This window comes from Suncus etruscus, chromosome 3, assembly GCF_024139225.1.
Source record: "Suncus etruscus isolate mSunEtr1 chromosome 3, mSunEtr1.pri.cur, whole genome shotgun sequence".
NCBI lineage: Eukaryota > Metazoa > Chordata > Mammalia > Eulipotyphla > Soricidae > Suncus > Suncus etruscus.
In genome coordinates, this window is record NC_064850.1 from 67,735,293 (window position 1) to 67,748,209 (window position 12,917).

General features: G+C 47.9%; 2 protein-coding genes across 2 annotated transcripts in view; one reads left to right on the plus strand and one right to left on the minus strand.

The window, feature by feature from the left end:
• IPO9 (importin 9) overlaps positions 1-12,917 on the minus strand; it is a 176,388-nt gene that overhangs the window by 44,374 nt on the left and 119,097 nt on the right. The window lies entirely within an intron of this gene.
• Positions 7,414-12,917, plus strand: part of LMOD1 (leiomodin 1) — a 45,156-nt gene continuing 39,652 nt past the window's right edge. Inside the window, exon 1 of the mRNA XM_049770638.1 lies at positions 7,414-7,674. Coding sequence (XP_049626595.1) covers positions 7,414-7,674 — 261 coding nt within the window. The remainder of the gene's footprint in view (positions 7,675-12,917) is intronic.

The window sequence follows — 12,917 nt, forward strand, 5'->3', positions numbered from 1 at the left end:
TCTTTCTTTTCTTCCTTTCTCCCTTTTTTCTTTCTTTGTTTCTTTCTTTTTCTTCTTTCTTCCCTTTCCTTCTCTTTCCTCCCGCCCCCTAAGTACTTTCTTAATTGATAATGCTACCTAAATCCTAATGGTTTATGAATCCTTCAGTGCAGTTTCTGAGTCCTTCCTTGTTAGTTAGTTAGTTACGACCCTTGGAATGAAGTACAGGTTCAGTTAAGTTTAAAATGGAAATATCAGGGCCATTGGGACCCTCGGCCTAAGGGACAAAGACCACAGAGATTCCTCCTAGAGTGAGCTAATTTTAGCCTAGAAAAAGATTCTAAAAGATTGAGCATGTCTAGCTCTCTTCTTTAAGGTCCACAAAAACTTCACTTTTGGGGTGTTCACTCAAAACTCCCCTTAGTTCTGCACTTCTGAGACTAATTTGATAAGATGTGTATGTTTATTTTATTGAAAACTCAGTATACTGGATACTAGGCAGCTAGAGAAGAGAGAATTTCTTCTATGATCGTAAAAGATGAGCAAATACAGAACTCTCCAGAAAGCTAAAAGTGGGCAGTAAAATAACCTGCCTCTTAGATATGAGAGGAACACTTCAAACTAGTCACCTGCTTTATATTACATGGAATAGTTACCAGGTAATTCTTTTCTCTAGGATAGTTCCTCATTTTCTATTTCCTAAGACTCAGACAAATTAAATAACCTACTCAAGGTCACACATCTCAGATTTGAGCCAGTGTCATTTGATTCCCGAGCTGGTGACCTTATCTGCTATACTACACGGCTACCCTATATTCCAGAAAATGTGACTTTCCTGAGGCCATTCAGTCCAATGAGAATCATCCCCAACATTAGTTAAATTGGTTCTGATTCCCTCCTCTTCTCCCCAAGCCCACCTCTCATGAGTTAGGAGTTCTCTTTTCAATTCTACTCTCCCTTTAACACAATGGCTCTTGCCTTTTTATTTTCCCTGAGGCCAAGACCATGCCAATCCTTCCAAGAACCTGGAAGAATTGTTTTTGGTGGAAGGGGATTTTCAGCTCAAATAACCTTGAGCCTTACAGAGTGGATGGACAAAAGATAGAGAAGACAGAATTCTTTACTACCCCAACTGGGATGCTTCTCTTTTTTTCTTTTTCTTTCTCTCTCTTTCTTTCTCTTTCTTTCTTTCTTTCTTTCTTTCTTTCTTTCTTTCTTTCTTTCTTTCTTTCTTTCTTTCTTTCTTTCTCTCTCTCTCACACACATACTCACACGCACACACACTTGGTTTATGGATCACACTCAGGAGTACTCAGGGGTTATTCATGTTTCTATACTCAGGGATTACTCCTGGTGACCTTGAGGGACCATGTGGGATACCAGGGATCCAACCCAGGTTGATTGCATGCAAGACAAGTGTCCTAACCCTATCTCTTCATACTATCTCTCAAGCCCCTATACCCAGACTCTAACAAACCCTGCAACCGGCTTGCCAAGGACTTTGTTATGCTTTGGGTTGCCATCCTCACTTCAGCTTAGGGTTAGGTTGGGGTTAGGTATACGGCTAATTGTTTAGCATATAAAGGCCCTAGGTTGACTATCTAGCTTCCGTATATCCATAGTAGTAACTGAATAAATGCTTGATGAATGAATAAATGAATGAATGAATGAGAAGAATGTATGTGCATTTTTGTGTGTGTTGAGTTGATTATTGATTAAAAAGGGGTGTGCGTGGGATGGGAAAATAATCCAGGATGAGGAAATAGAAATAACTATAATCACCACTAACAGTTATCATGCCAGGTCATCCACAGTTTCCTGTGTCTGCTCAAATTCAGTGATTTCAAAAGCTGACAAGGTCAGTTCAGCCTCTGTCATTACCTCATGCCTGATGATGTCAGGTCTCAGAGAGCCAGGATCTGGCCCAGTGTCCTAGTCTGGTCAGCAGCCAAACCAAGCCCTAACCCAGGTCTGTTGGCCTGCAGAGCCCAGAACTCCCAAAACTGGTTCTCTTTGTTTTGTTTTGTTTATTTGGAGGCAGGGTTTCTCAGGGGGCCATGTAGAGCTGGGAATCTTTTTATTTAGGGGGGTCATTACCCACAGTATCAGGACTTACTCCTGGCTCTTGGCTCAAGGATCACTCCTGGCAGTGCACAGGGGTGTCAGGGATCGAACTTGGGTTGCCACATGCAAGACAAACACCCTAGTTGCCATGGACCAGAGCTGGGAACACCGTATTTTCCGGCGTATAAGACGACTGGGCATATAAGATGACCCCTAATTTTTCAGTTAAAACATAGGTTTAGGTCTATATTCGCTGTATCAGACAGAACATTCCTGTGCTGCTTGTGTTCCTGTGCTCATGTACCACAGTGAGCCAATCACAACAAGCAAAGGTTCAAAGGTTATACTGTAACAGACTTCCTCTCTGACTCTGGCCAATCTGAGCAGGCTTTTTACAGTGTAGATTTGGGTCCAGAACATTGTCTAATTTGCATGCATAAAAAGCCTGCTTGGATTGGCTGAGTTAGAGAGGTGGTCCGAGCAGCCTTGCAATGATTGGTGCAGGATTGAGTTGGAAAATTCATTTTGTGGCAGTATTCAGACAATTTTCGTTTAGTGGCATATTGAAACATTTTTCGGGATATACTCAGCGTATAAGACGACCCCCAATTTTCCGTTGACTCTTTTTTGTTTCAAAAGTCGTCTTATACGCTGGAAAATACGGTAAATGGCTTGCTGTGTGCATAGACCTTGCACCAGCCTGTGGAGCTGTCTCTCTGGCCTTGAAATCATGTTTAATTATGAAATTAGCCTCCGTGATATACACTAAACCCAGGGTTTTCCAAAGTAGGGGATATCATCCCCAGGGGTCACTCAAATCATGTAGGGAGGGGTGGTGGTAATCTTATGAGCAATTAGGGTGTGCTTTCTACTTGTTCATTAAAAGAAGATAGATTTTTTTTTTTTTTAGTTTTATTGGGTCACACCCAGCAGTTCTCAGGGGTTGCTCCTGGCAAACTCGAGGGACTATATGGGATGCCAGGATTCGCCACCCGTCCTGGGTCAGCTGCATGCAAAGCAAACACCCTACCACTGTGCTATCTCTCTAGCCCCAGAAGATAGATTTCTTTTTTTCCTTTTTTTTTTTTTTTTGTTTTGTTTTTTTGGGGCCACACTCGATGGCACTCAGGGGTTACCCCTGTTTCTACACTCAGAAATTGCTCCTGGCAGGATCTGAGGACCATATGGGATGCTGGGAATCGAACCCAGGTTCATCCTGGGTCGAGTGCAAGGCAAATACCCTACCACTGTGCTATCTCTCCAGCCCTAAAGAAGGTAGATTTCTATGGTAGCCTGAATGACTTTTCTTTGTAAAGCAGACAGTAGAGCAAATAATTTTGGGAACCGGTGCCTTTGTACTTCTCTTTTAAGCATTTTGCTGATTTAGTTGGAGATGTGCTAGTGGAGCCCAGGGCTTCAAAATGAGGATCTGGTAAATGCAGGCCTGGAAGCAAATGTTGACACAGGAAATAATCCACACAGTGAAAAGGTACAAGAATAGGTTCAGGAAATCCAGCACTCAAGCAAGGGATCCAATCACACATGCTTTCTACTCCTAAGGAGGAGTGGTTAGTGGAGGAAGACTGAAGAATGAGCGCCTGCCTTTCTCAGACCCCTGCTTTCATTGACAAGAACCAGGCCACACCCTAGGATAGGAGAGGAATACCAAGTAGGGAATAATACAATAATACTATCAACAGGTCATACCCGGGGCCGGAGAGATAGCATGGAGGTAAGGCGTTTGCCCTTCATGCAGGAGGTCATCGGTTCGAATTCCAGCGCCCCATATGGTCCCCTGTGCCTGCCAGGAGCAATTTCTGAGCCTGGAGCCAGGAATAACCCCTGAGCACTGCCGGGTGTGACCAAAAAACCACAAAAACAAAAACAAAAACAAAAACAGGTCATACCCGAGAGTGGAGTATGAATATTGATTAGGGTAGGACCAGTAATCCAACATCTCCCCCTAATTGACTTTATTAAAAAATATTCATGACCTATGATTCTAATATTAAAGAAAATGCCTCTAAAAATAAAGATAAAGGTTGGCAATATTTTGCATAGGCACAGTAAAAGTTGAGAAAATATAAAGAAAAACTTTGGCCTAAAAACAAGGTATCCCTACCCATGAAGCATCCTGCCTTAAGTCCATCTACAGGCTCCAGGTACACTAATTTGTCTAACTCCATAGTCTTTCTTCAAGGTACCAGGAAAGGTTCTCCTCAAACACAGTTTTCGCTGTAGGTTAGTGGGTGAGAAAGTACCAAGACAGTTCTATTCATTCCTAGACAATCTCCAATTTCCTTAGGCCAGTGCTTCTCAATTATTTTCTGTCATGCCCTTTAGGAAGAAGAAAACATTTTTCACACACCCCATGCAATTGTAAATAGTATCTTTATTAAAAGAACTTTAACCTGCAAAACAAAAATATATAAAATAATTTGAGCTGATTTTTTAATCAGAGGTGATGTCTGAATTAATGGCTACGATGAGCACGTTTTGCAAAGCATAGCTTTTCGAACCAGGGTTTGAAGCAGGACACAGCAACTCTCAGCTCCAGAGACATACAGAGACACAAACTCGGGGCTTAGCTTGTTATTACAGTGTTTGCTGAGGTCAAACGCACCCCTCTTTATGGAGTCTCGTGCCCCCCTCCCCCCCCCAGAGGCATGCTCCACTATTTGAGAAACCTGCCCTAGGCCAACCTGCCTTTATGGTCTCCCTGTAAAGTCAAGATTACCTAGGCTTGACCAATGTAAATAGCAAAGATCAAAATGATGAGCTAGAAGGTGGCCTTGGGCCTCTCATCCTTGTAGGAGTGTCCTATTAAAAAGAGGTCTATCCCATTTCTCTTCAGGGTTGGGAGAGACTCTGATCTCCAGAACTATTCTAGATATTGAGAAGAAAGGCCAGGCTGAGGCCAGTCAGTGCAGATCCAGTGTCTGTACTGCTGGTGTTAATGCAAACAACTGTGGAGGACCCAAGGTTCAGGGGTAAATGGCTGATGTCCAATCAAGTCACCAATACAAATGTTTAGGGTGGAAGGCCCCCTGTAACAAGAAATTATTGAGACCTCATCCCTAATGGATAATAACTTCTGTACTTAGGGGTTACTCCTATGCTCACAGATCATTTCTGGCAGGGCTTTTGAGACCATATGTGATGCCGGGGATCAAACATCAGCCGCAGGCAAGGCAAGCACTGTACACCCTTACTATCCACCACTCTGGCCTTAGTTTTTCAGAGAATCACTTAAAATTATTTGTTTACTAACCAGATTATTTCTATACTGATAACACATAAGTCCTAAGAAGACAGGGACCATTCTTATCATGGAATAAGCTAACTCTCTTGTTCTGAAAAATTAAGACCAAAGTGGTAAGATAGTCTAGGCCTGACATTTAGTGGATGCTTCTCCAAAATGACAGCCCCAGAGTCTGTGTGTATGATTTGGCAGCATGTCTCATGAATTTGATCTCAGGCATCACTAAAAATAAACAAAAGGGTAACAGGGAATATAACTCACAGAGGTATACCAAAAGCATTGTGTGCATAAAACCATGGCACCTCATGACTACCTGAGCACTGTTGGATATAGTCCTGACTGATCCCAACTCCACCAGACTAACTCGACATACTCAGGTCTGAGTTCTGTGAGGCCTACACAGCAAGACCAAGTTAGAATTGGGCTTGCTTAAGAGGCCCCAAAATTTATAAATGCCAACCCCCAAGATTCTCTAAGCTTTTCTTTCATTCTTCCTCTCAGGCTACTCACCTTATCACTAAACTCCCTTTCCACCCATCAACTACTACCCACTTTAGCCTTACCCCAAAGTTGGGCTGTGGGCATCCCTGCTAGAGCCACCTTTTTGTCCCTGAGATCCCCGGACTCAGCAAATGCTGATCGAGTGACAGTCTCCGCCTCGAGATGGCGAGACGCCAGGAAAGATCGAAGCATCTACCCTGATGGGTTACACCAGGGCTTCTAGAAGGGATTTGGTGGCAGGAGTGAGGGGGGCAGGGGATTGAATGTCAGGGTGGCTTGTACAAGGCAGCATGATGGATGAGTAGTGGCAGGCCCTTCTCTGTGCCCTGCCAGCCTGTTGCAACAGGATCACTCCCAGCAGTGCACACTTAGGTTTCCCTGAAGACCCACTGAGCCTTGCTCGGCATCTCTGAGGGTGGTGCCCTAGCACCAACTGCTCCTCACTGCTCCCAGGGAGGAGGGTTGTGAAAGATGTCCCCTCTCCTACTGAGGAGGAGGCAGCTCAGATCCTGGGGGAGCCTGACAGCCACTTTCTACGAGTCTTTGGAGAAATAGGAGTTAAGGCTTTTGTCTTACATGTAGTCAACCTGGGTTTGATCCCAGCACTTCACAGGTTTGGTCCCCTGAGCTCTGCTAAAAGTCCGAGCACAGTCAGGAGAAAGCCCTGAGCGCACATGATCCCCACACAATACACACAGTAATCTTGGAGTGCCAAGAGATTGACACCCCATCCACACGTTTTCTGACCTCTGCAAACCAGCTTTCACTTCCTCTCCAAGGTCCTACCTGTTTTCTATCTGGGTTACACAGTTTGAGTAACTCCCTCACTCTCAGCCCTGAGAGTAGTCTGGGCAAAAGGGAATGAACCGGAGAGAAGCACAGTAGGTAGGGTGCTGGCCTTGTACACACCAAACCCGGGTTGGATCACCATATAGTCCCCCAAGTATTTCCAGGAGTAATTCCCGAGTGCAAAGCCTGAAGTATTCTGTGGGTATGACCGGGTGTGGCCCCAAAACAAAAACAAAACAAATGGCCAGACGGTGGTGGCTCCCAAAGAACAAAACTACCCCAGTGGTGTTCATGACAGAGTTCTTCCTGAAAACAAGTACTCTGGCAGCAGGGCCCCCCAAGCTGCTGGTTCCAGCCCAGCCCAGCGTTTCTGGTTCTCAGTGGCTCCCCTCCTGCAAGCCGCCCTCTGCATTTTTCTCTTTTTCTCATGGCGTGGCCCCCTTGTCTTTAAAAGGCTAAATGCTCTGTACTAAATTTGGTCACTCAGCGCTCCAAGATTCCCTGGAATGTCCTCAAGTTTCAAACAGCTCTGTCTGCTTGCAGGCCCGCCCCACGCTTGCCTATTGGCTTCTGACTTCGGGGCGGGTAGTTGTGGGTCTAACTGTGCTTCCATTAGAGCAGCCAGGGTCCACTCGCCCTGGGCCCCGAGGGAGTGCACCCCTAGTGACACCTTGCGCTGCAGAGCCCCAGTACATAGCAGGCAGCTTATCCTCCAGCAGGAGCTGTGCACTCCAGCCCTCTTCACCCCGACCAGAAGTGCGAACACATCCTCCTTCCCAGCCCAACAGGACCCCTGCTCAGCCCTCAACACCACCAAGATGTCCAAGGTGGCTAAGTACCGGCGGCAGGTGAGCGAGGACCCCGACATCGACAGCCTGCTGTCCACTCTGTCTCCCGAGGAGATGGAGGAGCTAGAGAAGGAACTGGACGTGGTGGACCCGGATGGAAGTATCCCTGTAGGGCTGCTGCAGCGGAGCCAGACAGAGAAAGCACCCACCGGCGCCTACAACAGGGAGGCCATGCTCCACTTCTGCGAGAAGGAGACCAAGAAACTGTTGCAGAGGGAGATGTCGGTGGATGTGAGTGAGACCTCCTGGAGGGCAGGACGGGTGGGGCACTGGGCACCCCCGGTTCTTGCTAGGATCTTCCTTCCTAGGAAGAAAGGTTCTTGTTGGCCAAGGCTCAAGGCTACAGATCCAATGAACATCCACTGAGCTGGCACCGGGTGTTCTCTGTCCCGTCACTGATTTCTAAATTGGATGTGTTTGGGGGCTGTCCTTGAAGTGTCCATCCTGGTCCCTGACAGCATGGCTTCTTTTATACTCATCCCATCCTGTCATGTAGAGGGGTGAGAGGATATGTGACTTCTGCAGTCTCTTGTGAGTCCCCTGCAAAGACAGATAACCCTCTCAAAAGAGGCTCTCATCTGAGAACCTTGAGTTCCTTTGGGCATCCCAAAGGAAGGGGGCAGGGATGCAATTGGGGAAGGACCCCACACCTGCGGACACCTCTTCATGTCCATAGGACAGACTAGGCTCCAAGCCTGGCTCAGGAGTGCTCAATGGGCACCCCTGAGTCTCGGTCCTTTCTTCTGGCCGACTCTCTCAGTCCTGCTCTGCTTCTGGCCAATCCATGCAAGGAGAAAATCTGGCTCCATTCCTGCTTGTTTGGGGCCACACCCAATGGTGCTATTTTTGTTGGTTTGTTTGGGAGTTTTGGGGTCACACCCAGAAGTGCTCAGGGGTTACTCTTGGCTCTACACTCAGAAATCGCTCCTGGCAGGGGACCATATGGGATGCTGGGATTCAAACCACCGTCCTTCTGCATGCAGGGCAAATGCCCTACCTCCATGCTATCTCTCTGCCCTACCCCCAATGGTGCTGTTTTACTCAGGGTTCTTGCTCAGGGATTATTCCTGTAGGGCTGGGGGACAGGATGTGGTGTCAGGATCTGAACTAGTTCCTTTAACCCTGTATCTCTTCAACGGGGCTCCTTATCTCTTTGGTTTCACTCCGTGGAAGCGGTCGGAAGCTCAGAGCTTCTGCCACATGGGCTCTGAGGGGCAGGAGACAGCACGGCCCCCAGAGTGTAGGGGCCACCTCAAGCACAGGACACACAGCCAGACTGAGACAATGGAGGCACAGGTGAGAGCCCCAAGTATAGACACAGGGGAAGGGCTCCAAATGTAAGGACAAGTGAAGGATTTGCCAAGTGTAGACACAGGTGAGGGCCACCCAATATAGACACAGGTGAGGGGTACTGAATGTAGACACAGGTGAGGGGCCCAGTGCAGGGCTGGATGAGTAGAAGGAGCTGGGGTGCTGTGTTTGGACTGTGCAGATGCCAGAGACTCAGGGGAGCTGGTCCTCCAAAGCAGGCAGAGGGTGATGAATAAATGCTAAACTATTTATGGAAAGAATTAGAGCTACAGGCCAGGACCTCAGGGCAGCTCCCAGGAAACAGGGAAAGAATGAAATCACCAAAGACTTGGGCCCGAGTCCCCCTCATAGAGCCAGACTCTCTCCAAAATGTGAATGTGGGGCTGCAGGCCTGATCCCCAGGCCCAGGCTCTGCTCTCAGAGGTTTTGTCTGTCCATCTGACATATATGCATAGGCCCCCGAGTGTAGGACTGGTCTGTGCTTCCCTGTCAGCCTCTCTCTCCTGCCATGCTGCACTTGCTCCCACAGAGCAGGAGCTAAGAGGAAAGGTTCACTGTGAGTGTCATGTCCATGGGGACCACAGTTCCTTGAGGAACGTTTTTCCCACAGAGGAGAGTTGTGGGGACACCCTCACTTTGAGAGCAGTGACCACTGAGTTGCTGGTGGCCAGGCCACACCCTGAGCTGTCCTGGGTTAGCTGAGGGAAAAGCAGCTTTTGTCAAACCTTCACAAAAACAACATGTGGCCAAGAACTTGAATTTAAGTGAGGAGGATTTAAGTGAGATGCTGGTTTGAATCCCAGTATCTCTGACACAGAACTGTTGAAAAGCTCACACACAGGGGCCAGCGAGGTGGCGCTAGAGGTAAGATGTCTGCCTTGCAATCGCTAGCCAAGGAAGGACCGCAGTTCGATCCCTGGTGTCCCATATGGTTCCCCCCAAGCCAGGGGCAATTTCTGAGCATCAAACGGGTGTGGCCCCCCCAAAAAAAACAAAAAAGACAAAAAAGAAAAGAAAAGAAAAGAAAAGCTCACACACAATCTCTGTTTATCCATTAGAAAACCCTCTCACCTCTAAGGGTTGTCGTACAACTATGGGGGCGGGGGGAAATCATGTGGAGAGCACTTAGCACTGAGCTCAGATGAGAGAACTTGGCCATGAAAGGCAGCTAGGAAGTGATACCTCCATTTGGGACAGGGTTGGAGCAGGTGCCGGCCCCTTTTCCAGTCCCATGTGGGCTGTGTCGTTGATGACCAGAGTAAACCAGAGTAAACAAGCAACCCCTTGATGCTCAGGAGTGCCTGGGACTTTATTCAAAGAGTAGTGAGTGCTCACAGCAGACAGGGAGCCAGGAGTCCACCAAGATCAAGGCCCGAGCCCAATCTAAGTGATCTGTGGGAGTTTGGCAAGTCTAAGAACTTCTGGTGTGCAAAGCACCTTCATGTTTCATTCAAGACTCACAGCTCTCAGGATGCCTGTGTATTAGGGTGTGTGTTCACCCTGTGACACAGATCAGTAAACTGAGGCTCAGTGATTAAGGCCAGCAAGTAGCCTGCCTGACTGGAACTGTCTCCTCTGCCACAGAAAGTGGAATCTCACCCTCTATCCTGAGACTTATGTCAGGCCATGGACAGTGGACACACACACACACACACACACACACACACACACCAGCCGAGCCCTGAGGTGGCCCCCACCATGTCTGTTGTCACAGTGTCATGATGTGTCCTAGGGCACAGTTCATGGAACCAACAGGATTTGGATAAAGGATTAAAATAATCAAAAGCATGTTAGAGAATAAAATTCTCACTGAATTTCATATTACTATATTCCTTTTATAAAAAAAATATCGAATCACTTTGATTTACAAAGATCATTGTGATTGAGTTTCAGACAATGTTCCAACGCCCACCTTTTCACCAGCATCCACTACCCTCCACCAGTGTCTCCATTTTCCCTCTGCAGCAAGCACCTCTCCCGAATCTTCTCTCATTATCCCAGTGTCCCAACCCCACCTCCCCAGTGGCAGGCTTTCTATTGAAGAGCAGTTCTCCTGCTCTTTGTATCTGCTGCCTTTGGGCATTTGATACTCCCTGAAGGAGTTTCTTTATATCCCACTTATGAGAGATCATTCTCAATCTGTCCCTCTCCCCTGACTCACATCACTCCTCCAGATCCATCCACCAAGCAGCAAATTTCATGACATCACCTTTTCTTATGTCCAAGTAGCATTCCATTGGCAATATTGCCAGATGGTTTAAGGAATTCTGCTTATTCCTTTTAGGCAAATACAGGTAGACTTGTTTTTTTGTTTGTTTGTTTTGTTTTGTTTTTGGGTCACACCTGGCCAATACAGGTAGGCTTTTGAAAGGACCCTTACTTTTTAGAAAAGAGTACTGAAATACTGTGGGCAAGAGTGAGAGGAGCGGGCTGGAGAGATAGTACAGTGGTAGGGCATTTGCCTTACACACAGCTGATTCAGGACAGATGATGGTTCAAATGCTGGCATTTCATATGGTCCCCCAGCCTGCCAGAAGCAATTACTGAGCACAGAGCCAGGAGTAACCCCTGAGCGCCGTCGGGTGTAGACCAAAGACAAACAAACAAACAAACAAACAAAAAAAGTGGGAGGAGTAAGGCCTGGGCTTGAAGGAGCAGGGTGGGGTATAAATGGAGAGTTTCTCCACTAGTTGGCCTGAGTCTGTGCTGGGTGGGTGATGGGTTCAGTGGCTGATTGTCAAGCTGCTCTGTCTACTTTTGATTATATCTCTGAAATTTCACAGAGCAAAATGTTGGTTTTTATTTTTTATTTGATGGACTGGAAAGAGAATTTAGCAGAGAGGACTCTTGCCTTGCACACAGCAGACCTGGGTCCCATCTCTGCCACCCTATATAGTTTTCTGAGCCCCACCAGGAATGATCCTTGAGCCCAGAGTCAGAAATAAGTCCTGAGCACTGCCGGGTGGTTTTGGCCCCTAAACAAAACAAAATTATACTTGAGGTATAATTGGTATATAACGTTATAAAAGTTTAGTAGTTTTGTTGGGGGGCAGGGAACAAATCCAGGCTCACATGACAGAGCATGTGCTCTTACCGCTGCTGCATCCTAGTCTTCTTTCAAAGGCTGAGAGAGGGAAAGAGAAACTAGAGGGAAAGGTCGAAGCTGGGATCTTACAGTCTGACTTGTCCTAGGCCAGAGGACTAGAGGGAGTGGGGACAGGTGAGCATGGCCACAGGATTGGGGTAGATTGTGAGTGGGACTGAAGCTGTGGAAGGGAATAACACAGAAGGCTCTCCACAGTCTTCCCACCTCTTCCCCAAATGTTCCCTCTTTCAACCCCGGCACCCTTCTGTCTTCTCTTCCTTGTCCTTCTATTTGTCCTTTGGGTCCCCAAGGCCACTTGTCCAGGAAGTGTGTCCACCGCCAGCTAAAACAGACACTTGTCTGTTGTGAGCACCTGAGCGCCACCCTGAGGCCGTGCTTGGTGCTTGTTTCCTCCCTTCCTGAAGCCTGGCCCCATGGGTCTGGGTTTCTGCCGTAGCAGAGGCTGAGGTCAGGGTAGCGACTGTGGGAGCAGAGACCTGCTTCCAGCACACTGAAGCCCCCCCCCATCAGGTAGGAGACCACACCCTGGCATATGTGTGCCCTCCCCACCCCTGGTGAAACCCTCTTCCTTGGCTCAGGTTTCAGGAATCGAATCCCAACAGGTCAGCTCATGTGTTCTGAGTGAAGTCAGCCTGCAGCCGTCTCCCGCCTCTCCCTGGCCTTTCCAGGCCCTGGATTAGTGCCTGTGGGGGCAGCTGATCTGGCAGGGAGAGGGCACTCCCCAAATTCAACCTCGGGACCTAGGCAGGGAGCCACACAGAAGCACCCCCAGCTAGACTATTCTGGGTTTGGAGCCCCTCACTATCCCCTCTCCGAGTGCCCATATGCCTCCATGGGATGCGATGTGTTGCCCTTTGCAAAGAGCTGGGCTTCCTCAGGTCTCTCAGGAGGGCCCTGGGCAACACAGCTCGCCTCTTAAGGAGATTAACCCAGGCTGGTACACACCCAAAATAGCCCAGGCCTTGCAAGAGGGCACAAGAGGGCAGCAGAGGTGAGGGGCGTTTGCTGCTCTGGGGGCCCAAGCAGCCCTGGGAGGGTCCCACAGTTTTCCAGTCAT